General features: G+C 43.1%; 1 protein-coding gene across 2 annotated transcripts in view; it reads left to right on the forward strand.

Annotated features, from left to right (window-relative positions):
- KLF7 (KLF transcription factor 7) overlaps positions 1 to 26,886 on the forward strand; it is an 86,878-nt gene that overhangs the window by 36,601 nt on the left and 23,391 nt on the right. The window contains exon 2 of one of the 2 annotated variants that reach the window (XM_053905548.1): positions 6,582 to 7,215. In XM_053905548.1, the coding sequence (XP_053761523.1) occupies positions 6,582 to 7,215 (634 nt within the window). The remainder of the gene's footprint in view (positions 1 to 6,581; positions 7,216 to 26,886) is intronic. The other variant, XM_053905552.1, reaches the window with a different exon arrangement.

Raw genomic sequence — 26,886 nt, forward strand, 5'->3', positions numbered from 1 at the left:
TGGATATGACACCTAAAGCAGAAGCAACAAAATAAAAAATGAAGAAGTGGGACTACCTCAAACTAAAAGTCTCCTGCACAGCAAAAGAAATCATCAATAAAGTAAAAAGAAAACCTGTGGAGTGGGGGAAAAATACTTGCAAACCTTGTACTCAAGGAGTTAATACCCAAAATATATGAAGAACTCGTACAATTCAATAGCGTGAAAACAAATAATCCAGTTTAAAAATGGGCAGAGGACCTTAATAGGTGAACAGGTACATGAAAAGATGCTCAACATCACTAGTCATTAGGAAAATGCAAACTAAAACCACAAGGAGATTATGATCTTAATAAACCAGGCATACCATCAGTCTATGGACTCATAGATTCATTTTGGAGATACTGTTTATTTGTCCAGGATTGAGGAGGTGTGTATTTCAACACTTGGCAGTCAGCATATTTTCTTAACTCCATTTTTTTTTTCTAGACCAAAGTTCCTGAAGAAGATAGACCATGTTGAACTTTGAATGAAAGAATGATTAGTGGGAGGGAAGTTGAAAGATTATATCAAGCATATGAATACGAGGGAAAGTAAAGAGTGGAAAAATAGGTAAAGAGAATCTTTAGGGGAGGGTTGTAGGGGAAATGGCAAAAGTGACTGGAGATGTTTGCAATCCTGAATGACAAATTTCATATAATTTATGATGAGAGAAGGACAGGTTTAATGAAAACCATTTGGTAACCTTGGCATCATCATGCCCATATATGGCCAAGTTTCTTACATATTTCTTGATCCCATTAAAGTAACTACCTCTTGCCAACATTGGGAGATTTGGGGGAACTTAATTTGTGCTACAAGACTTGGGTTATTCTGTTCTCTGTCAATTTCTGCCTCCAGAACCTGTCACAGAAGTTGTAGGCATGGCAGTAATAGGTTTGAATTTTTTTTCTTTTTAAACTAAGGCTTGGGTTATCACTTTTAATAAGCATGTTTCAGTAAGTACTATGAACAAAATGGAGAGAGTATTAAAAAAGACTTCAGGATGATCAAATTTTAAGATGACTTCAAAACCAATTTCAGTTGATGTTATGAAACTAGGAGAAGAAACCACACATTTTGAAGTTGAGATGTTGGAGTGTCTTCACAAAGCTCATTTGGACCTCATAAATAATAAGAAAATCACTTGGTACTTGGGTACATTTCCTTCCCGTTGCTGACTGTAATGGATTTTTGAGGGAGTGGAAGTTGATCCACCGGCTCAACTCTTAAGTTGTATTGTTAGGTCAGGTTGAGGGAAGTCTCATATCTCCCACATGAAGTATTGGAAAGGCATAATTTATGTAATTAAGTTGACATCTGCTGTCTCAGAGTTGGGGTTTGCTAGCTACAGTGTCATTGGGACAGAGTAAATCTCTGGTTCTGGTAGATAAACAAATATTTGAACTTTACATCCAAATTTGCAATCTGGAGACACTCCTAGTTTGCTAATGGTCATTTCTTTTTTTTTTTTTTTTCCTCTTTCTCTTTTGAAATTATTTGAACTTACGGAAAAGTTGCAAAAATTGTGCATGAGTTCCTGTATACATTTGCCCAGCTTCCCCTAATGTTTCATGACCATAGTACAATGATCAGAACCAGGAAATTAACATTGATACAATGCCATTAACTAATCTGTTTACTTTATTTGAATTAAATGATTTTTTCCATCCATGTCTTTTTCCTATCCAAAATCCATTGCATTTAGTTATCATATCTTCTTAGTCCCCTCATCAGGGACAGCTTCTCAGTCTCCTTTTTTTTCATGATCTTGATATATTTTTTAAAGTTTTTATTTATTTATTTTGAGAGAGACAAAGACAATGCAAGTGGGGGAGGGGCCGAGAGAGAGGGAGAGAGAGAATCCCAAGCAGGCTCTGCATTGTCAGTGCAGAGCCCGATGGGGGCTCAAACTCACAAAACCATGAGACCATGATCAGAGCAGAAACCAAGAGTCAGATGCTTAACTGACTAAGCCACCCAGGCACCCCTGATCTTGATATGGTTTAAAGAATACTAGCCAGTTATTTTGTAGCATGGCCCTCTGTTTGGGTTGTTCTGATGTTTTCTCATGATTACACTGAGGTTATATGTTTTTGGCAGGAATGGAATAGAATAATTTTGTGCCCTTTGCAGCCTGTCATACCAGGGTACAAAATATGATTATGTTTTATTACTGGTGCTGCTGACTTTGATCGTATATTTAAAGTGGTGCATGCCAGGCTTCCCTACTGTTAAGTTATTATTTTTGTTTATGTAGTCAAAATATATCCACCTTGTTGGGGGGGGGATACTTTGAGACTGGCAAATATCTTGCTTCTCATTATAGTTTCATGTACTAATTTTAGCATCCATTGGTGATTCTTGCCTGTAGTCATTATTACTTTTTTGTTTGCTTAATGGTGATTTTCTATTTCCATCATCACTTCTATGTTTATTAATTACAGTTTTATTAGAAGGAGAAGCTAACCCTTTCCATTTGTTTATTGATTCAAGTATTTATTTATATCACTATGGATTCATAGATATTAATTTTATTCCATGTGTTAAAAATACATTATCACTATTCATTGCTATTGCTCATATTGTCCAGATTTGGCCACTGAGAGCTCCTTCAAATTGGCTCCTGAGTCTTTCTGACATATCTCTACCACTTTATGAACACTTCCTTACCTTCCAGTACCACAAGATAGTCTAGGCTCATCTTTTATTTACTTTGCCCCACACTTTGAATCAACTGTTTCTCCAATATGCCCTGGTTCCCTTTATTGGATGATGATATTTAGAAACCAAGATCTGTATAGTAGGCGCGCTCACTGCTACCAAGGTGTCTTTGCTTGTAGACTCTTCCTACAGACAGAGCTAGGAAATATGTATGTAAACCCCCCCACACATATACATGTTTATTTCTATATAAACCTCTCTCTCTGTATATATGTATTAACATCTATGAGTAAATTCCAATTAAACATCAGAGTCATTTCTTAAGGGAGTCCTTGTAATCATTAAAGAAAAACATTGGAGATAAAGTTTCTCTTTGGCTTATAAATAATCTAACATTAAAATTCTCATTCTTGACATTTTATTTCCCAGCACTTCTGATGAGTTTCTGATTAACAAAATCTTCTCTTCTCTCTAAGTAGAATATTATAAGAAGGGGATTTCTCAAGACAAAAACCATTACAAAATGATTTCATAGGGTTATCCAGCACATCCTGATGGGTACTCCTGCTTCTCTGATTCTCAGTTGGAATAAGAATGCCCTGCATTAGGGTTGCAAATGATAGCTGCTCTTAAGTGGTCCAGCATTTCCCACATTTTAGTAGATGTATCTCTATCTTTAGATCATTAGTGTGACCTGTGTGCCCCTGGGATTTAAACTAGGGCATACTGGGTAGATTATTTTTTTTTTAACTTCCCAGAAAAGTATGTAAATGTGTTTAGAATCTCTGAGTTGCCCACAACTCTGAATATGAAGAGATCTGAGCTTCCTAACGATCACAACAATTTCTTAGTGGCTTTCAAATCTTTGAGCTAGAAAGTATGTAAGAAGACATGACATACAGAAACTCTATCAAAAGACAGAGGTGACTATGTTGTGAAATAATCTTTGTGTGTGAAGCAAAAAACTGCCTCAAGGACAACTTATCATCCATGATTCAGCTGATTTTTACCCAGAACATATCTGTGTCTCAAAGATCTGGTTCATCAGTTTTGGGCAAAGCTGAAGAAGCATTACAGTTACGTTCCAGAAGACATGTATTAGTGTTCATTTCTAAGATTGCTGGCCTCAGCATGGTCCAGGATAGGGTGTCAGGAGATGACTTCTGTGAAGTGGAGGAGATAGAATAATCAAAGTAAGGGTATAAAGTTGATTTTGTCCTTGTTTGATAGATATTATATACCTGCTGGGTGCCAGGCACTGTGCTTGGTAGGTGAGGGTTTTAAAAGAGAAGAGGAGCTTAAAGGGAGGTTTTAGGAGTAAGATTCAGAAGTGAATTCACTGGAGCTAAGCCTGAGGGTTTCATTATTGGAGAGAGATAAATGGCAATTTCTAGCAATGAGATGGAAAAAGGGAAAAGAAATTTTTGAGACCTGGAATTCAGAAGAGGGGCAACTGAAGATAATGCAAATTTCTAGACCTGAGAAGGTGGCAGTGTTGGTTTCAAATATGAAGTGATGGGAAGCTACTCAACCAGAGCTGTTATTTAATCAGTAAGTACAACAGAATCAAAACTGACTTTTCCCACAAGCTTTTCTTGATTAATACCATTATATTATAGAATGTAGAATTCATTGTCCACTCATCCCCTAAGAACTCATCAATATACTTTATGTTATGTTATTTGGTATCACTTTGCTTTGTAAATTCATGTCATTTTTAGCTTGTAATTTCTTATTGCGCACCTACCTCGCATGGATCTATTAATATCTGCTTCCAACACACAGAAAGCCTTGTACCTTGCTGTGAACACAGGAGTTGAGTGAAAACTTGTGACATGAGTGTTGAATGAAGATTAGACTCGTTCATTAGTTTATACTATTAAAAGTCAACAGTGAAAGCCAAAGTTAATTCATAGTTAAAAATCTTATTTTGTCTTATTCGCTAATGCAGAGTTTTACCATAAGGCTGATTAAAAACCAATCTTTTTGGTCACCAGATTTACTGTGGTGATCATTTTGCAGTGTATACAAGTATTGAATCATTATGTTATACACCTGAAAATGATACAATGTTATAGGTCAATTATACCGCAATAAAAAATACTAACAAAAAATAAACAGAAGACACAAGACAAATAAATGTATAACCAGTGAGAGACCATAAGTAGTGATTTAAAGATTTTGAAGTTTAAAGTTTATACGGTGGTAGTAGATACTTTGGCAAATAGGAAAGAAAACTTCACAGGTAGAGCTTGGATTATTCAGAGAGGAGGAGTGGAGTGAGACAAGCAAGAAGGAGAAGTCGGGCATGAGATGTCATGAGGATACAGATGGGGACTGGAAGCCTTGAAGGGCAGGCTGGCAGAGAATATACCAAAGGCAGTGACCATCAATGGATTCTGATTTAGAGGTTAAGTACTAAGCCTAGTGCAAATGCAGCTAGAACCTTGTCAAAATAGGGAAGCAATGGCAATGGCTATTGCATGCAGTCTAAGAAAAACAGGTAAAATGCTGACATATGCACATGGTAAAGAAGCACAGTCTATATAAAATCCAGACAAAGAGCTCTGAAACTCCATGGTTCTATGAATTCTATATCCGGGGAAAGGTAAACCCCACTGATAGCGCATCTCTATTACAAATATATGGGAGAATAAATGGGATAAGAGAAAAACAAAGACCAAAACAAAAACAACCTTTTGAAATGTCACCAAAATAAAATCCTTAACATATACAGCACAATGAGGCATATCATTAAAATCTATTCTTAACAGAATAAAAGCCTAGATTCTGAACATCGGTTGAAATCGAAGATGCTCTACGGAGGCAGTAAATTAGGAGCTAGTCTTATTTTAAATTGGTCATCAGTGTTTCTTTGTCGGAGCCCAGAAACCAGAGCAAATTGAGCTGATGGTGCAAGTTAGTGCCATCGTTTTACACAAGATTCTGGAAAAGTGGGATTTGTAAGTGAGGAGAGCTTTCTAGTACAAACTTAAATATCCACACTGTTGCCACAACAGCATTTCCACCACCTTACAAAGTCTGAGGAGCACCATGGGTGAAGATTTGTTGCAACTCTGAACTCTTCAGTTTGCTCTATTTCTTTACCAGGTGAAAGCTTTACGTTGAAATCTATTGGGTCCTATCTTTTAGCAAGTCAAATAGCTGTGTTTGAACCTATTCTTATCACATAGTCAGAGATACTAAACCATTGTAATGGGACTCATGCTTCTTGCCACAAAATAGGTAGCAATCGGATTTTGAATAACTTGCTGTAGACAATGGGAGTTTTGTCTTATACATCAAAGATTCTGTGAGAGGCATTCTTGAGAACAGTGTCTGTTCCTGCCAGCTAGGGAATCCGAGGCAGAGCTTGCTGTTGGCTCATCGTGGCCGAGGTCACCTCTTAGTTTGGGTGGGTATGGTTTGTTCTTCAGGGCAGGTTGGAAAATTGACTTATTTTTGTGACTTGCCCCCGTCTATTTGAAAAATGAACGTGGAGTACGGGAAGTCTTGTTTTGGTATGAAAAACTTTGATTCTATTTGCCTCTTGCTTACGCGGGAACTCCTGGGGCTGCTTGGAGCATCTCACCTGCCGACTTGGGTTGTAGGGCAGGAGATGACTTTAACCCCGAATATTCTCTGGGATCCCGACGGGGCGAGACAGCCCTTCTGGGCCTCTAGCTCCCCTTCATTAAACTCACATGATGTGGCCCTTAGGAACCCTTCAGAAGCCTTCAGGGAGTAAATAACAAGGTCAGACCTTCCACCAAGAGAATTTCAGACTCCGGCCGCGAAACCATTCTCTGTGTCTCCCTGCTCTGCCTGTCAACATGTGGCCTCATGGTGTTCTTTGCCTCTGATGGCTGTTTCTCTCCCTCCCGCCTTCCCCCCTGCAGACATGCCTTGAATTGGAACGCTACCTACAGACGGAGCCCAGGAGGATCTCGGAGACCTTCGGTGAGGACTTGGACTGTTTCCTCCATGCTTCTCCTCCCCCGTGCATTGAGGAGAGCTTCCGGCGCTTGGACCCACTGCTGCTCCCCGTGGAAGCCACCATCTGCGAGAAGAGCTCGGCCGTGGACATTCTGCTCTCTCGGGACAAGTTGCTCTCTGAGACCTGCCTCAGCCTCCAGCCAACCAGCTCTTCTCTCGACAGCTACACGGCCGTCAACCAGGCCCAGCTCAACGCAGTGACCTCATTAACGCCCCCCTCGTCCCCTGAGCTCAGCCGCCATCTGGTCAAAACCTCACAGACTCTCTCAGCCGTGGATGGCACGGTGACGTTGAAACTGGTGGCCAAGAAGGCTGCGCTCGGCTCAGTAAAGGTGGGAGGGGTGGCGACGGCGGCGGCGGCCGTGGCGGCAGCGGGGACAGTTAAGAGCGGACAGAGCGACAGCGAGCAAGGAGGGGTGGGGGCCGAGGCGTGCCCCGAAAACAAGAAGAGGGTTCACCGCTGTCAGTTTAACGGGTGCCGGAAAGTTTATACAAAAAGCTCCCACCTAAAGGCCCACCAGAGGACTCACACAGGTAGTGGTACAAGTTGGCCGCACGTGGTTTCTTCTTCCTCCTCCTCTAGCCTCGCGGTGGGAAGGGCGTCGGGGCTCCGAGGAGCGGCCTCGTGCTGCCTCGGGGGGTGGGAGCCAGGCCCGAGGGTCGGGGGCGGGGCAGCCGAGGGACGCTCGCGTGACCTTGAGCCCCCGCAGAGGCCCCGGGTGCAGGCCCCGGGCTGGCCGTGCGGTACTTTCCCGGGCGGTGCCAACCCCGGCATGGAACCAGGCGGTTCCAAGGATGCCCCCATGGGGGGGCTCCGGCCGTCCGGGCACTTGTCACCTCCCGACACTCCTCGGTGTTTCAGGAGTGTAGTTCTGCAGCCTTGATCAACCGTGGAATCTGAGGAGGCCCATTTGAAAGAATTCACAGTTACGCAAGGTAGTCGGGGCGTCCCCGATTTTTCGTCAAAGTCACCAACAGCAGGAGGGTTTCAGAGTTCATTAGATGTGATCATTCTATAATTAATTGGCATCTCCTCTTTTGCATTGTTCTCTGGCGCGTGCTTTATGGGGAGATGGCAGAATTGCTTTTTAATGAGCTTGTTACCGAGAAGTTGCTAAAGTGATTACATCGCTATGTGTGTGGTAGGGGAGGGCAGGGACCGGCGGGGACTGTATATTTTTCTCAGGACTATCTGCGTGATTCCCAGGAATCGTAGTGATCTTTGGAGCAATGGGATAATTTGGAAGAGTGGGGTTTATAGAGAAAAGAGTGAGATTGGCATTTTCCTTGAAACCTGTGTTTCGTCGTGTGCTTTGAGACGCAAGCTTAGGGATGGTGTTTCTTCTTGGCGTTAGCATCCTAGGAGCAATTACTGTCATTGGTGGCTTTTAAATGAGTCCCGGCTGTATCGCCTGTATGGTTGTGCATACTGCTTGTACATTGCAACTGAGTAGGAAAGAGCTCCAGAAGCAGAAGCAGCAGAGTGAGAGTGTAGCCAGAGAGAAATGCGTGATTGGATTTGAGCCAGGAGAAGTGGCTGGCGGGAGTTCTTTTTGGTCTTGTAGCTCGTCTTCCTGGTGCTCTGCGGCGGGTTTTGGTCTGTGCCACCAAGGACGTGTGCAGTGAAAAGTTCATTGGCTGGAAAATCAGAAAAACGAACTAGCTAGTTCTGGTTCTAACCCTGCCACTAACTAGCTCTGTGACCTTGAGAGTGTCCCTTTACCTCACCGGGCCCCGTTTGCCACGTCTGTCACGCAGACTGGCCTAAGGCCCCTTGAGGCTCCGGTGCGCTGGGGTGGGGGGGCGTGAAATGCCTTTGTGCAGGACAGGAGTACTTCCCTGAAGTAAGATGCAGCATACATGTCCAGAAGAAATCACCATTTTGAACCTCAAAACCATTCCCATGGGAGCATGAGAATACATTGCTTCCTGCTATACAGGACTGAGGCACGTACTCCTCCAGTTCTGCACTTAGCTGCCTATGTAGCTCCTGCTCGGTTCATGGGACGGTCTCCTAACGTGACTCTTGAACCCCACAGCTCAGGCCCACTTAGGGTTCCCCGTGAGGGTTTGGGTCTGAGTTGTCCACTCCACAGACACCAAGGCTAACATCCCCTGCGAGAGTCAGCTTTCTTTCCCTCCCTGAGAGGGTCCTGAAGGTCATCATTATTTATATTTCTTTCTTCTCAAGTCAATGAGGAAAGTAATGGCAAGACATTGCAGTGCTCCCGGGCTTTCATTGGTGACTCACTTCCTGTTCTCCCCAGGAAACCCGAGAAAGCAGGATGAGGCAAGAATGCTGAGCTTCGTTGGGGGCTTGGAATTCATGAGTATGGACACATTGTTGAATTATTGACTTTGAGACGGGCTACATCCTGCCTAGTATGGAGGCCGGAAGGCTCTGGGGAAGCAGGATTCTTTTTTCCAAGGGGGAGTCCAGAGCATTTCCTCCTTTTTCCTATCCCCATTGCCCAACGGACGTGTCAGAAGGAGACCTCTTAGGAGTGATCCCTTATTCGGTGCTTTGTTTTTTGGGCATCGTCTACTCGGAACGATTACCAAGGTGGAGCTCAATTATGTTCCCCAGCACCTGCAACCACTTGCCGTAGGGTGGACTTTAGTGGAAAGACTCCTCTCCGCGGGGGATTTATCCAAGGAGGCACCATGCATTACTGAAAGGCAGTACTGCAGAGTGGTTAAGAGCGGGGCTTTGTGGTTTGGTGCACTTCGGTCTGAATTCTGGCTCCACTGCTTCTTAGATCTGTGACCTGGTTAAGTGCTTTGTCTTCCCTAAGTCTCAGTGTAGCCGCTTGTAAAGTACAGGGATAATTGTGTCTACATTCTGGATTGTTTTGAAGGTTCAATGAATAAACGTATGTAAAAGACTTGGCAGGCCGTGAGAGCTCATGAAAGATGGTAGTGGAGTTGGTTGTAGTTAGTAGGATTGCTGTTGCTCTTGATTAGTGATGATCGTGTGAAAAAACAGCTCTATGTATACTGGAAATAAGGCCGTTGCCAAAGTTAAATACCATCGAAAAGCAAGAAGCCTTTTTCGACACTCTGTGCAGGGGGTGACGATGCTCGCGGACACCAGTTGAGGAAAGTGCATCTGGACGTGCAGCCGTCGGCTCATTGAAGGTGGAAGCACCGTAGAGCTCGGCTTTCCTAAGACCTTGCAGAAAGCAATCACCTTGCATCCTCCAGAAGCCTTTTGCCTGTAAAACCTCCCTCCTAGATAAGCATGGAAGGAAAAGTAGGTGCCGCAAGAGAAATAGGAGGGGAGGTGGAGGTGGAGGATGGGGAGAGAGAGTGTGAATTAATTTGGATCAAATGGATGAGAATCAGAAGTATTTATTTGGAATTGGTGTGAATGGGGCACATGGGGAACTGAACACAAAGGTGATAATTTATGTGGTGTGGATGAACTAAGAATAATGAAAAAAGCATGAAGGATGGAATCAAATTAAGTGCAAACATATAAAAGCAATGGACTAGTGCAAGCTTGAGGGCAAAGGTATATGGAATTCTGGTTGGAGGAGTCGCCGATATAAGCGAGTGAAAGGGCAGAACTGCCGACCCAGTGTTGAAATGGAGTTTAAAAGAAATGGGCTCTGGTTGGATTCGGGCAAGCTCTTTTAACACAGGGCTCGCTTTAATCCAGTGGAAACATTTCTTTATCTTTCAGATGGGTAAGTGTTTGGGGACAGAAAAAAAAAAAAAAAAAGAAGATGAGAAAACAATTGGTAAAAAGAGGGAAACCATTGGCCTCCTTTTCTCTAGAGTTCTGTATACACTGTATCTCTTCTATACGGTAATATGTTGAAAAGGAGACACAGTTGGAAAAATGAAATAAAATAAAATGTGTGGGTCTCCCTGTATGCCTAAGAAAGACAATACATTGTTGGTAACATGGATTTGCTTGCGCTGAAGAATTTTTAAAATGTTATTCATTTAATCTTTATATAGATAGAATTTACTGAGCTGGAAAAGATATGCCTCCCCGCCCCCCTCCCCCCCTCCAGCCCCCCTTCTGTGGCTGTTCTTTTGAGGATGCTGAATCCTTCAAACTTTTTGCCCTGGAGCATGTTAGGCAATGAGGTGATTTTTTTTTTTTTTTTTAAGGTAGCAGATGTTCAAGTTGGTAGCTAGGGCACAAATATTGTTTGCCCAAGGAGGTGAAGTTAGGGATGGGGGAACCGAGGGAGGGGGAAGACAAGGCAGGGACTGGGACAAAGGGAATATTGTGAAGTCTCAGGATCTTAGTGAAAGGAAGCATATAAAAATGGACATATGGTTTATTCATCGCGAGGAGCACTTAGTGCTGGCATGTGCGTAAAAATGTCCTTTAGCAGCCAACCATTACAGACCTTTCTCTCCCACTCTGTCTTCTGGTCTTTGTGTAACGGACTTTTCTTGCTCAATAATTCAATTATCATGATCATAGTTTTATTCATTTTCTTGGAGTCAGCTAAATTGTCCTTATATTTTGATGCAAAGGAAATCTTCACTTCCAGTTGAAAAAATCACTTTATTATGCGCACGTTCCGCACAAGTCAGTTTGTTAAAACGTTAGTAGTTTCTATGCAAAAAGGGAAAGAATTGTTTTCCACGTTTCTTCTTGGTCACTTCTGAGAAGAAGAAGAAAAAAAAAAAAAAAGCCTGGGATTGAAATGGCACTTTGTGTTAATTGATCAGACTTGCCTAATATGGAAATTCAAATAAAATTTTCTAATATGGAGATTCACGTACACTATGCAGAGTGAGTCATGTTGACAAAGTCAGGACAAAGGCCAGGAATGAAATCTTTGATTGCTGGTCACAGAGGAGGGTAAAAAAGAAGGCCATGTTCTCACATGTTCTACTTGGAGGATTCTTTCTATGGACAGGGGGTTGCTTTAGACTAATCAACGGGTGTTGATAAGGACGTTCTGGATTTTGTGCCAAAGAACGTAAAGGGGTTCTTTTTAGGTGGGAAGATAACACAAGTGTGCAATTTACTTAACTGTTTATGTCTGCTTTGGGACAGGTCTCACTGAGTCACGGGGTGGCACCATTTCTAAGCTTACCTTGGATCTGGGGAAATAGTTTGTCTTCAAATGAAAAGGTAGCTAAAAATATTATAAACGAAAAGACGAGTGTTGTGTTTAACAGGCGAATAAAAGTGCTTAATTTATATAATGAAAGTTCTTCAAAGTTTGAAATGTGATTTATTTTGTTTATTCAACAAAGATAAAGCGGGTGTTACATCCTAGGCATTGTTCTAAGTGTTTTACAAACTTAATCCTTTTAGTCCTCGTATTAATCTAATGACATTGGTGCTATTCTTATAATATAGAGGGAATGAGGCCCAGAGAGGTCAGGTAACTTGCCCAGTGTCACACAGCTCCTAGGTGGTTGGGCCAGGATTCAAACCAAACAGTATTGCTCAAATCTGAGCTCTTAACTTCTATGCTAACTAACAAGAGGAAAAGAAATCAAGTAGATATTTTTTTCTTAATAACTCATTATTAAGAGGAAATGAGAGACATAGTTTAAATACAAATTGACAATGAAAACTACTTTCAGTGTCTTCTAAATAGAATAAAGTTGGGAGGGTCCTTAAACATATTGCCTCATCAAGTGACTAAGTACCAGAACAAGGAAATTACAAAAGAATGGTCTTCCGTTTCTAGGCCCATTATTGTTACTGTTATAGTTACTATTATTATGGTCATTACTATTAAACCATTTTTTTTTTTTACCTTAGGATTAAAGAGAGACTTTTTCTAACAGTCCCAATGCACTCATTAAAATGACAAATGTTAATACTCTATCCCTATGAAATCAGGCAAGCATTATCACGTGTTGGGGGAAACTGAGCACCAACAGTGTAAAAATGCCCCAGCCCGGGTTCTATGACCTGTCATTGGCAGAATTAAAACTTGACCCAGGCCTCCTGTCCCTTGGGCTTACGTGCTATTTAATGGATCATCCTCTTAGTCACTTTGTTTGTTCTATCAGTCATTCCTCAAATGGGGTAGTAAGTGCCCAGAGATGTCGGGCTCTGTGCCACTGAGTAAGCAGTGCTGGGGGCAGCCCTTCCAAGAAAGAGTGCAAAGGGAGACATAGCATGGCATGAGAGTAGGGATGCCTACCAGAGGTCAGAAGTAGCGAGCATGATTCAGAAAAAGTCGCTTTTCTCTTTTTGAACAGGGTGTTTATGAATGCTGTTCATCGTTTCAAACGATGCCAATGTGATAATACACCCATTTGTATAAATAGAAGGCCTAATTCAAGGTCAGGCGTATCAGCAGGATAAAATTAAATACCTCAGTCTGGAACTGTAGGGGGCCCATCGACCACTTTCAACCTCCTCAGCCCCATAGATAAGAATTCTTTGAATTTATACAATAGCAACTGAAATAGGGCAATTTTAAGACATTAGAGGGCCTTTAATATGCTGAGACACATGGCTGCTAATGAAGTTTATCCATGTGTTGAGGCAGAAACTCATTAAACCCCTATTATGGGATGGAAACTGGAATAAGGGTTAACTGTTCAGTTCACAAGGTGGAGAGAGTTTAATAGGAGGGTGTGATAGTTTGGGTTTAGCATATTCAAGAGCTTAGGAGAAAGTGTTTGAAAAGAACGGGTGTGAATGAGATGATGGAAAACAATTGATGGGAGAATTTTATGATTCAAGAAATTCTTAGAGCTTCACCACATGGTAATTTAGCAATATGCTGGCTGTTAACATTTATGAAGATAAATTTAGGTAAACATATACTGGCTGAAATGGCATAAACCTCGGCATATACACAGCAAGCACGTTTATTTTATTATTTTAATATGGTAATAAATGTAGGCTTCACGGGATGCCTATTCCAGATGTCCTTTTAATGGATAATTGGTAGTCGCAAAGTAAATAAGCATGTTAAAACAAGAATGGAAGGAAAAGAAAAAAGTATGAAATTAATAAGTATTTCATCATAAACGATATTTCTTGAACACCCATTATACTAGACTCTTGTTCCTTCCCCCAGCCCTGAGGACTTTGCTTTTTGATGCAAAAGCCTGAAATGTGGTTTTACAAAGTCACTATCTTTGGAACCTGATCTCAAAAGAGAAGATGGCATGGATTGGGGGTGGGAGGTAGGAATGAGGGAAGAGAAAAGAGGAATCTCATTTCAGAAAAGGCAGTTGAAGTAATAGAATTTTATAAATTCTCAGACTTAAAGGTTAGGCCAGCTCTGTTTGATAGAGAAGAGAAAAAGAAGGTCATGAGAAGTCTGTGCAAATGAAGGAATGACACTGGGAAGGCCAAATGTGAACTTCAAAAAAAAAAGTAACTGTTCTGTTTAATAAATAGATAATGTACAGAGCTGTTTGTATTATAATAAGAATGTTAATGACTGTGAGGAGTGTGGTTGTCCTACACATACTACATTGGGAGGTTTGAGGAGATTAAATGAAGCTTTGTAAAGAGTACAGGCTAAGTGATAGCATAAGAATTAGCTGGGGGTAGACAATACTTAATGTCTTATGTCTTCTGAAGTTAAAACAAAAATGGAGTGAGTCTGTTTGAATCAGACAAAAAAAAAAAAAAGGAGTTGAAGAAGGTAGTGTGTAATAAAAAAAGCAAAACAAAACTTTTTTTTTAAACTTTGGAATATCTCTTTTTAAAAAGTTAGAATGTAAGGATAGATGAAAATGTATTTGTAAAATGATTGTCTTTCTTTGAAAGATACCTGGCTTGAATTTAGTAGAAATGATGGTGGAAGCCTTGAAAATGGATCAAGAGAAAACAAACTTCTCATGTAAGGAAGTTAGTTCTGGTAAGCAAATGGAACTCTCTGGGGACCCAGCCTATGCTGGGGATACGTGCAGTGGGGCTGAGAGCTCTGCCAGGTGACTCAGGTATTAATGGTGAGAGTCTGGCTCTTTCCAACCAGGTGATTTCTGTCTGTCCCCACCCTAATGGAGGTGAACTGGATGGCCGTGGGTAAACCTGTTTCCTAAAATCTCAGTTCCTTCTTCAGGCCCCACCTAAGAGCCTTACACCTGATGCTTTCTTGCACTGAGTCACTTCCTGCCTTTGAAGCCTTCCTTTATTACCCTTCTTTACGTCAGAATGACATTTCTTCTTGTTATTATTTTTCTAATCTTCGATTACGGGAGGCAGTTAGTGGAATTTCAGGAATCTTCCAGCAAGCAGGGAGACAAGATGGGGGCGTTTTGGAAGCTGGGACAGCATTTTTCACCTTCCGTCTTCTGCTCCTGGATGTTCTACATTTTCTAAAAGTAACTTCTTTTCAACCGTTTTTAAAAGTCCTATTGACATGACAGTTATCGAGCTAAATGTTAGTAGAAGCAAGATTGTTCAAAGTAATCAAAAGTTAGTGACTTTTTAATGTGCTAGTTATTTGGCCAACCAATGACAAGAGTTATTCCTCATTCCTGCAGTGTCTCTATGTTTGGTAGCCAATGTTGGAATCTGACTAGCTTATATAATGGAGGTCAACCCACTTAAATTATTTAAGAGTGTCTGCAGTGAGAATAAGCTTTTCATGGTTTGTCCCATATTTCTGTTCACCTTTCTTTCTCCTTCACCATCTGTGCTTATTGAGGTGGAGAGTTAAGGACTCACCTGGGATTGGACCCCCTGAACTAGGCCTAGTTGGCAGACTGCCCCCGCCCCTTTTTTTTAGACCCTGAGTCTTTTGCCTTCTTCCCTTCAAAAGTTACCTGCATTCAGGTTAGACCCCTTTTATTTTGTTTGCAAAATAAAATGCATTTATAATTTAAAACCCATTTTATATTGCAAACCACTCATCCAGTATCATAAAACATAGAGTTAGGCTTCTTTTGTTGTTTCTGCCTTTAGAATGTATCCTTTCTCTATTCATTACCATAGTTGACATTTAACTTAGGGAGTTCAGTAAAGTAAAACAGTATTACACATACTGTTTTCAGGCAAACAATACAATTGTTCAAAATCCCAACTTTGTTGGGACAGAACAGTCTCAACCGTTTCACTAGGTTAAGCTAAAGTTGATAAAAGCAATCAATCCTTTTGTTTTAGGGAAGGAAGCCAGAAACCATCTTCGGTTGAGAAAAAACTTTCCCTTCATGGTAGATTATTATCGCCCAGTTCAGTGTGTTATGGTATATAATGTCTTCCTTTGGAGCCCTTGCTATTTTCATATCAGGGAAATTTTGTAAAAAGGACTATAAATTGTTCCAAAAGCGAAGGCACTGTTAAGTGAGGAAGGTTCTAGGCATCTAATGGATGCCCTAAAAAATGTAAAATTATATAATCTATGCCCCGATGAATAGAACCCAAGAAGAAGCTTGACTGGTACATATTCTAGTATCCGAGGGCAGCACGATGCAGTAGGAGTAGCAGAGGATAGCTGTGTAGCAGTCATTTTTAAACGTTTTCGGTCTTCATTTTGCGTGTTCACGTGGTTAATGTCACCTTACTGGAATTCATTACAGGGATTAGGAACTTACGGTGTCTGCATCTCCTTGCCGTGGGGTACGCACACTCTTTACCCACACTCGAGTTCTCTTGTAGAAAGGAAATAATGATTGTTCATACTGAATTCTCCATTGGTCACGAGCTTGTTGAAACTAGTATTCGTATTTTAAAAAGAAAACAAAAGATACATCTCCCTTCTCTGATATAGGTAATAAGACATCTTATGTTCCTGGTGTTCAGGAGAGAGTGTCAGGAAATCAATATGAATAAATTCAAGTACACGGAGGGTTCAGCCTATTCGGAAGGGTAGCGTATGGCAAAATGACGTTATGCATTATTAAATATTTTTTGCTTCACCCACATGTAAATATTAGCATATAGAAAAGGTACCATAGGCTACTTACAAATTTAGGCAGAAGGCGATTTGCTGGCTTTTTTTTTTTTTCATTCTTTGTTGTTGTTGTTGTTTGGTGTCTCAAGGCTTACAGCTAATCTAAATTTGAAACTAAATACTGTCATTACAGAAGATTTTTTCCTGAGTTCTTCCAATTTCTCTGGGGACAAAATAATGGCCGCCCGAAGCAGTGGAGAAACAGTAATTAGGGCAAATAGTAATACTGTGCATGATTGAGGAAAATGTGAGGAAGGGAGGGAGAAAACGCAACAGACAGACTTGTACAGCCTGTTACTAGGAAACCACATCAGCATTAAATACAGTGTGCTAATTGGCTATCCTGTTTCTGCCTGGGTACCAGCCTGGGCCTGCTACACAGCTGTTTCTGCTCTTTCTGGTTGCTAGGTAACTGCATCATTTTTTTTTTTCCCCCCTCTTTGTATTCTGGAGGCTAATTGGCTACTTCTGCTCCTGGTGTTGCTGCTGGGTACCAGTCTGGGCCTGCTGCTCTGCTGTTCTCCAAAGGGATTTAAGGGGGGGCGGGGGAGGGGAGGAAAAAGGAAAAGGAAGATATGCTGGCAATTAATGGAGCATAAGTGCAAATTCTACACAATGTCTGGCACCTGCGTCCCCTCATCCTGCTTTCTCAACTAGATCCTTTAGCTGTGAAAATAGATTGAATCTTGGAGTCTTTCTTTTCTCTGCATACCTTTTGATTAGAACTTGAAAGAAATAAGACATTTGACGACGACTACTTAAATGGTGGATTTGGTCTTCTTTAGAAAGAACTGGCAAATTATTACACATTTATACTTGATATGGGCACTAAGAGCATTTGCACGAACGTTAAAATCACTAACTTAATAACAAAGCAGGATCTTTAACATCTTAAAGGTAGTGGCTCTTTATCTCTTAAATGGACCAGAGTCTTTTGTAGCCGTTCTTCTTGGTATCCTACAGAGTATAAAGTAAGAAATAAAATGGACTAAAGGCAATCATCGGATTTTCCCAACTGTTTTATTCATTAAGGAGTAAAAGGAGACTTCTAGACACATGACTTTACATTATGGATTTCATTCCTCTGATAAGCATAGCGAAGGTCTCAAATGCTTTTTGGTGGGACATTGCTTTCCACAGAAGCAATGCATGTTTCGCACACCTTATTTTCGTTCCTTATAGCAAATGAACAAATGGGGTGTGAGAGAAACCTAAAATTGGTTTTGTGATGTACAAAAAAGTCTAATCGCGTTCCAAATAGTTGCATCTCCTATTGAAGTAGAGGTTTCCATTTCCTCATTATCGAAATCCTCCTTGGAAGTATGGGGACGAAGGTTCTTCAGAAGTGAAGTGATATTTCAAGGGGGTTCCACTGTAAATGGTTGAGAAGGTGTATGCACATTGAGGCCCCTTGAAGAGGCAGCTTCATTGCTCTAGAAAGGAGCTGTTTTAGTGAGAAGACTCGGCCCACCGTTGTGTGACCGTGCTCAGAAATAGTTAGCAAAGGCAACTCTTATTCGACGTGAATAGCGGACACTGGTTCTCCATACTAATGAGATGTACCACTCCCTCTCAAAAGTGAAAAAGGAGAAGTTCTATTCAAAGCAACAAGCCACTTATAAGACCAGATCAGGCTCTGTGGAATCTTTTCTGCTTCAAGTATCCTTAAAATAGGTGGGAGACCTCAAACTAGTCTAGGATGACGGAGAGAATATTATAATGTTCCATAGGCCTTAAACCCGCTAACCATTAGTAGCATTCAAACTACAAAAGAAAACCTTATCATCAGAGGATAACTACAGAGCGGGCAAAATATTATTCCTGCCCTTTCTGTTCAAAGGACCGGTTGTTAATCACTCAGGAGTATTTCCCCATGGAAGGACTTGGCCGTTTGGTTATGGGGAGTCGTCAGATTTCGGAACATTCCTTCATCGCTCGACAGGTTTTATATTCTGACTTTGGGAGGGAGCGGTTTTGACTGCTTGAGTGTTTAGTCTTTGTTGAGGGAGATCGTCAGAATAACAACTTTCCATGTGTATGACGGATCGTCCCTAGTCAACCGAAGCAGGATCTGGAGTGAACCGCCCAAAGATGGCCTGGTGTCTGTCTTTTCCACCGTTCCTTCACCCGTCCATTGGGTGCAGTTACATGTCTACACTCGGGCTCTGGTAAGATCTGTGAAACAGGGGGTTTCGAAAACTGGCATAGTCACGGGTAGCCTCAGCCCTGAGTGAACACCAGTTCCCAATTCTGAGCTTCCTATCTTCATGCTCTTGTGGGTGGGCAATCTTTATTCTTTGGATGAAAGCAGTCGGGGCATGCAGGCACGCTTTGGGGGTTGAGGAAAGGAGGTAGTCCTCAACCTCACTGCTTCAACCTTTCCATTCTCCTCAGTCACCTGCTTTGCTCATTCTCATCTGCATGCCATACTACTGCTCCTTATATGAGGTAAATCAGTTGACAAACCTAGCGAAGAGGAATCTGATGGGGCCGGGCTGCCCAGCAGGGCTGCTGCTAACCCATATTCTGCCTGTGTGGGAATCAGAAAAAAAGTGCCCCTTTTAGGGGGCAGATAGCAGCCCCGTGCTGGAGAAGAGCTGGAGGCAGTCCTCAGCCCTTCAGCTGCACGCTCTGTGCTCACAACGTCACATGGCCGCCTGCTCACCACAGGTGCTGATCCACTCCAGCGGGCCTTCCCTGACCCTTCAAGAACTTGTGAGGCTAATGAGGTTCCAGCAGGAACAGGAAAGTCGTGACTGTTGAAGGCGGGCGGGGGCGGGGGGTGGGGTGGTGGTTCTGGGGCCTGCTCTCAATGGCTAAAGAGGCCATTATACATGAGAGCAAACCTTTTAGCCCAGCCGTTCTCCCAAATGTGAGGTCATTAGTTGACTAATGCGGTGATTCTCAACTTGGACTGATTTTGCCCCTCGGGGGACGTTTGACCATGTCTGGAGACATTTTTGGTTGTCCATCTTGGAAGGGGGGGTGTTGCTCCTGGCATCTGGTAAAGGGAGGTCAGGGATGCTGCTAAGCATCCTGTAGTGTGTAGGACGGCCCGCAACAAAGAATCATCGCCCCCTGAAGGTCCGTGGTGCCAAGGTTGAGAAACCCTGGCCCAATGCAACCTCAGCTATCCTTTTCTTCTCTTTGTGTTACTCTTCACCACTTGCAAAGTATTTCCTCATCCTCTTAAGACTATGCCCCAGGTCTTGGTTCCCTTTTATGATCTTTAAAAAATTGACTAAGTATAAATATTGTATGATTTATTATTTCTGTCAGGACTTAGATGTGCTGGTTCCCCCCCACCCCCGCCCTTCCTTATAACATGAGAGAACTCTCTCCACCTCCGCAAGACGCTCAGCTTTCTAGATTTAACGTTTGTGATTGGGACTCTTCGCAAGTGACATCCCCTCCCCTCTTGCTGACGGCTCCTGACCTGTAATAATTTGAGGTTTTGCTGAGGCAGGGATTTGAATCACATGAGCTGCCAGGCTGGTGTGTGGGAGGGAGGCTTTTAGCCAAGTGGGCCTCACCGACTGGGCACTGACGATCATATTCTACCTGTCCTCTGGCATCCGGCAGCCTCAATAATAACAATAATAACATTGTTTCCTTGTTATTAAGAAGAAGTTTGAGGGGCGCCTGGGTGGCTCAGTCGGTTAAGCGTCCGACTTCAGCTCAGGTTACGATCTCGCGGTCCATGAGTTCGAGCCCCGCGTCGGGCTCTGGGCTGATGGCTCAGAGCCTGGAGCCTGCTTCCGATTCTGTGTCTCCCTCTCTCTCTGCCCCTCCCCCGTTCATGCTCTGTCTCTCTCTGTCTCAAAAATAAATAAACGTTTAAAAAAAATTTTTTTTAAAAAGAAGTTCGACTGTTGGTGCAGAAAGAGGTGTCTGAGTCAGAAAATAGAAACCTTTGCTAGGAAAACCGTATTGCATTTCTATGTGCCACTGCAGCGCCTTTCCCGTCGCTCACGATTCCAGTTTGCACCAACACCGTGTGGAAAGTACTATGAAGCAGTTTGAGTTCTCAGGGAGAAAGGTGCCATCGAAGGTAAAAAGATTTAAGTGGCAATATCTAACAGACACATACTTTATGCTTGCATTTTTGTCGGGAGATGTGAATCATGCATCGGCCCTTTCAGCTACGCTCGCATGCATAGAAAATAACATTGTCAGAAGTGTCGTCCCCAGATACAATGGACAATATGCTATTAGAATTGTATGGCATTGTCCTTGCTGTTTGGAGATAATACTGCTGACATTATTCCCCTCATACATGTGAATGTGGCTGTAGGGAATACGTGACATCTGTGTCTTTCACACAGATTAGCTTATCCCTTGCCTCTTGGAGGGATTGCGATTAGTGGGCCGGCCTCCTGGGGTCATGGCAAGTGCCATGTTTTGGATCACAGTTGTTATCGGACCTTAGTTTTAGGCACAATAGGGAATTAGTAATATTTAGCTCCATGACCTGAAGAGGCAGTGGTTATTTAGACAGCTCCCCAGCGCAGATGGGCTAAAGAAAGGGTAGGCTGAGGCATTCCTACTCAGATTGGCTTTGGGAAGGAGAAGGCAATTGGGTACCAAGCCTGGGAATGGCTGCCTCCACACGGTTGCTTTTTCCGAGTAAACAGGCAATAATATAACTTGCCTTAGCCGTTAGAGTTTACCAAGTGCTTTCACACACCTCATTTCATTTCACCTTCGCTTACCTACGGGGCAGATATTCTCATTGTTCCCATTTAATAGATGAGGAAACTGAGGCTCAGAGGGTGATTTGTCACCGGTTTCTCTGCTGGGCTGTAGAGCCTGCCTTATGCTGTTTTTCCTGTAGAAATCAGGTGTGGTTTTTTTGTTTGTTTGTTTTGTTTTTGTTTTGCAAGAGTGCCTGAATTAAAACAGGATATAAATGAATGCAGGGTATATTGTTATAGTTGAGCAAAATAAGTGGCCTACTGTTTGCCATTCTATGTATTTCACACATATGCTAAGTAACACGAGTTATTATCGTACTTGTCCAACATGACAGCAAATTCAGAAGAGCTAAGAGGACAGAATGATATAATGTATAGGAATATTGTATGTTCCTATATCCTGTCTAGTTTGATTGAATTTAAAAATCCTTGATCTTAGGGTTTTTTTTTTTCCATTTTAAGAAAGAAAGCTGGTTTCGAAGATGCAAACACATGCAAGGTATTGATTCTCAAAACGTTATCTCAGTACTCGTGCATTTGCACGTTGTAGAAAATTTGTGGAGAGAAATCGTGAACAGAGACACTTCTCCCTGACCCCTTACAAGAATGCACCTTAACAGCCCTCATTTATTACTAAATGGGCAAATCCAAATGGAGGTGCCTTCGGGAAGTCGGAAGAAGCTAGGGGTGGATGGATCTTGCTGCACAAGTTGCACATTGCTGGCTTAGGTACACCGGAGCTTTGCTAGGGGAGTGCGAACAAACAATTTGTGCTTTTATTTTTATTTGTACGATAAATGTCGACTCAAGATAATCCTGCGTTAGCCCCCTCTCCCCCCACTTTTTGGAGGATATTTGTGGATGTATTAAATGTCTTATGGAGAAGAATCCTCGTGCGATACAGGGATTCTCGATCCCCTGATGGGCAGCGATCCCAAGCTCAGGTTAAGATTCTGCTGCTGTGTGCAACAGTCTCTCCTCCGTATTCACAAAAGCACACGGTGAGGAAGAATAGCTGGTGTCTAACATTCTGCCAAAAGGATCTACGGGAACCGCCAAGCGACAGGCACTTGCATTGTCTTCCAGAGATCTGCAGAAAGAAAAGGTTTTCACACCAAGAGACAAATCCCTGGAAGGTGCTAGGAACAGCGCGCATGACCCGTGTGGGTTCCTGAGGATTGTTTGCCTACATATATATATTTTTTTATCTGATCCTATGTTCCTGTCTATCTTTGTTTTCTCAAATCTACTTTCCCCTTTTATTTATTCTACCTGCTAGAGAAATAACCTTCATAAATCGTTGTATTCGGCAGGGCCCCCGTCCGCATTTGATACTCGCCTTTTGCTTGCGACTGAGTTCACTGCCAAGCGTGTAGAACGCTTCCCACCCACCTGTGAGTCTTCCCCTCACCACAGTCAGGTCTTGAAGTTTTCCTGTGGTTTTCTTTGGTATCCGTCTTCTCCACAAAGCATGTTTAATAAGCAAAGGCAGAGACTGGAAACAATCCTTTCATACCTCCTTCCGTCTACTGCCCTTCCCGGAGCTAGAAGGACCCTGGGCACAAAGCTTATGGGATCAATTACCACGAGCTCCCTGTTAACCTTTTTTTTTTTTTTTTTTTTTTACTCTGTTGTGGGAAGAATAAAGCAATAATTAAAATTAACTGAACAGCTTTTGCTCTATTGAGGCGTTAAATCTTTGTGTAAACACAATCACATTGTGCAAACATAGGTCCTTTCAGCGGGCTGATTCAGACAGCGAAACCGCCGAAGTTTTGAGGTCTCTGGGTCAAGGGCCCGTTTTGACACGGTTTGAAAGGTCACCTGCTCATTTGTGTCTCTGCCGCGCTGCACCGAGTGCCGTGAGCGGGTGGCCTCCCTTGCCCGCCGCCGCAGCACAAAGAGGAGCCGGCTGGCATTCGGCAGATAGCGGGCCGAGCCGAGGGGGCAGGCAATCTGCGCACAAAGCCGGACTGCGGGCGCGCACGGGGCGGGTGGGGAGCGCTTGCGAGCCCCTGGGGCCCAGGCAGTGAGACGGCTCGAATGCGGAGAAAACAGCGGTTATAAACTATAAATGTGTTTATTATTACACTGGGCCCATGCTATATAATTTTACACACGCTCATATCCGTGATTTACGGCCGCAGCTCCCTACGGAGGAGAAGCGTGCTAATTTACCCAAATTGATAGGGAGACCTCTGAAGATGATCAGATTTGAAGCAGCAGTAACTGAGGGGGGGAAAAAGGTCTCCTAAAACCACAGCAGCAACAAAAAGTGGCTGCTGTGTCAGAGGCACCTTTTGTTCATTCAGTTAGATAAGCAGAGCTTCGCTTTAATTATTCATGATAATGCCTGCCCTGCAAGGAGCGTGCCTCCCTCGGCACCGCGTCCGGTCCGGTCCGGTCCGGTCCGCGGTGCGGTGAACACCCAACCAGCCTGCCCGGCTTTTCGGGGAGCTGTGTTGTGCTCTCGCCCGCGACAGGTGAGCCGGCTAAAGGTTGGGGGGTTCGGGCACGCCTGCCGCTCCTTTCTGGGGGGCGGGTGCTGAGCGCACTGCAGCGAAGGAGAAAGGCCTAGTGGTCCCAGCCCGGGGTTCCGGGCAGTCCCTCCACTTAGCAGGAAGCGCGCTGGTGCTGTGCCTGCGTCCTTGTCCTGAGTCCTGCAGGTGGGGCTTTGCCCACGGAGGCAGGAGGAGATGTAGACCTGCAAACGGCCCAGGGGTACCCAGAGAGTAAGGGGCGGACCTGACTTATGAGTCCGGTCTGACTCCAAAGCCGGTTCTCCGGCAGCATTCTCCTGGAATTTCCTAGGAAAGAAGCCAGGAAGAGGCCTGGAAGCAAAGACCCCACCCCGCTTCCACTGCAGCCCATCCCATGTGTTGTGCTTTCGGCTCATTTCCTGGTCTCAGCGGCAATTACCCTCATCGTTTCCGACAGCTTTCCAGGGTGTTTTTGTCTGAGCAGGATCTTGGGTTACTTGTTCTGGAGCTCTTCAGAAGGAAAGCACTTTGGGGCAGCATGCGCTGGTTCCAGAGTCTGGGAACACCCATGATTCATACCCCTTGCAGGGGAACTTCAGGTAGATAGCCTGCTGCAACCCCGGGATAACCTGATGGGCCATTTTTACCCGGATGCATGCTACCTAGGGTGTGGAAGCTGAATGGCCACCCAGTCTTCATAGCAAACCCCCCCCCCCCCCCCCGCGGAGGCGTCCCGGATACACACCCTTGCCTTTTCCCCTTGTTCAGTCAACATCCGCATCGGGCTGGCACTACTTTCTAAGCATGTTTTGTATTTGTCCACTTGTCTCCATCTCTGCTGCTAGGGGCGATGACATCTGTGTTTCAGCCACTATCTTCTGTCTCTCAGAAGTCCTCTCACATCAGCTCATTTCCCTCAGCAGCCCATTCTCCATTTTATAGCCAGAATGATACTGTGAGAATTCACATCTGATCATGTTATGGCTCTGCTTAAAAGTTCACAATGGCCACCATTGTGTTAAGGTCCAGATTCTTAAATGTGGCCGCTAAGATCACTGTCCCATAGAAATAAATAAATTATGTGAGCCATGTGTACACTTACATATAAATCTTCTGGCAGCTTTATTTATTTTCATTGGTTTATTTACTTTATTAATTATTCATTTATTAATTAGTTGTACTAATTACTTTAATACTAGACTTTAACTCAATATAGCCAAGCTTTATTTCAACATGTAATCAATATAAACAATTGTTAATGAGCAGTTTTACGTCCTTTTTTTTTTTTTCCATACTAAGTCTTTGAAATTCAGTGTATATTTTACATTCAAAACACATGTCAATTCAGACCGCCCACATTTCAAGCGCTCAGGAACCCCATGTGGCTGGTGGCCACCAGATCGGACAGAGCTCATCTTTAAGCCCTGTGGTCTAGCCCTGCCTGATTCTCCAGCCACATTGTGACTCTCTATCCCTGTGGGGCATCTGGGCATCTGGGGTCGGTGTGGGACAGGATGTGGCAGAGGACTGGAGAAACTCACCCCTGCTAAGGAGTAGAAGACATAGCCCAGTACTGGGCCATCTTCACTTTATACTTCCACTCTGCGGGGCTCTCAGGCAGCTGGAGGTGTGGGTTAAGGATGAAGCCTTGGCTTTGCTTTTGGCCTTGGGGGGGTTTCCATTTTTGGTTTATCTAAGGCTGTGTCAGGCTAAACAAATGTGTTTTGAGAAAGTGAAGGGAATTAAATGGAAAAACACTGGTAAAGTTGATATGTGGTATTCTTTTCTGAGGAAAATCAATCTGTCCCACACAGAGGTCCTTTGGTGGGTAGCACTGTTCTGTGAGCTCAAGGTGGACCTAGGGGAGGAGGAGTGAATTGTAGTCCACACCCTTGGCTTCTAGTCTCAATAGATTACATTCCTTCACTTACTCAGGTTTAAAAAGTTACAACAGCTATTATATGGGTGCATCTAAATATTTTTGACATTCTTTCCAGTTGAAAGATTCGCTTTATCAGAAAATGTTTTCAAGGGGAATGTAAACATTTATTCTATTTTAATTGCTGGCATTTCAGTAAGAGAGTGATGTAGTGGTTAATTAAGCCTGTGGACTGAAGGTGCAGCTGCCTGAATTTAAATCTTGACTGGACCGCTTATAAGCTGGAGAACTTGGTGAGTGGTTTTATCCTCTGACCCTCAGTTTTCTTGTCTGTGGAATGGGAATGATGTGCCTCATAGGGCTATTGAGAGGATTAAAGGAGAGAATGTACATAAAGCCCTTAGTTTCCTGTAGTGCCCAGCATATAAGGAGAGCTCGCTAAATATTGCCTAATAGCCCATTGCCTCAGGATTTGCAAAACACTATCATTAATTGAGGATGGCTGGATTGGGCCACAGTCTTGGCTCAGGATGGTCATTCAAGGTGCTTTCTCTGAACAGATACATTCATCGTCTAGTTTGTGTATAACATTTTGTGTCTTTCTCTCACATTTAGTTTTCTACACTATGTATATATCTGTGAGGAAGGAAAATATAGACATCTCATCATGGTTTGATTCTGTCATCTATATCTCCACTAGAAAAAGCCAAATATATTTTAGTGCATGATACATAAGGCATGGTGAGATATATACCATATTTTATTGGTACACAGGCTTTGGGCTCCCTTTCTATATGTGGTGTTGGGTTTGTGCAGTTGGGTCTAAATTCTTTGGCTTTCTAATCAATGACATGTTGCCAGTTGAGGCACTGAGGCCTGGAGCATTGAATTCAATAAAAGGCCAGCCCCAGGAGGCATCTGCTCCTAAGACTGGCACACAGATCTCTACTCATCTTGACTGAAAACAGTGACGGCAGGCCCTTTATTCACTAGGAAAGTATGTTCAGGCACTAGGTGTTTTTATGAGCCACCTTGCATAAAGAAGGATTTTTGTTTGGAATATTTTAATAATCACCATGCCTATAACTGCTTTACAATATACAAAGCATTAACACAGGTATTATCTCTCGTCATACTTCACAATGGTCCTGTAAGGCCAACATCAAAGAAGCGGTCAGCCCCACTTTGCAGAGGAAGAAAGTGAGACTCAAAGAGTTTGTCACTTTCCTAAGATCATATACTAAGTAGTGAGAATGGGGACTAGAACCCAGGTCTCCTGATTGTGAGCCATGTGTGTGCGTGTG

The sequence above is a fragment of the Panthera pardus genome, unplaced genomic scaffold, assembly GCF_024362965.1.
Source record: "Panthera pardus isolate Hobbes unplaced genomic scaffold, ASM2436296v1 HiC_scaffold_10, whole genome shotgun sequence".
Classification (NCBI taxonomy): Eukaryota; Metazoa; Chordata; class Mammalia; order Carnivora; family Felidae; genus Panthera; species Panthera pardus.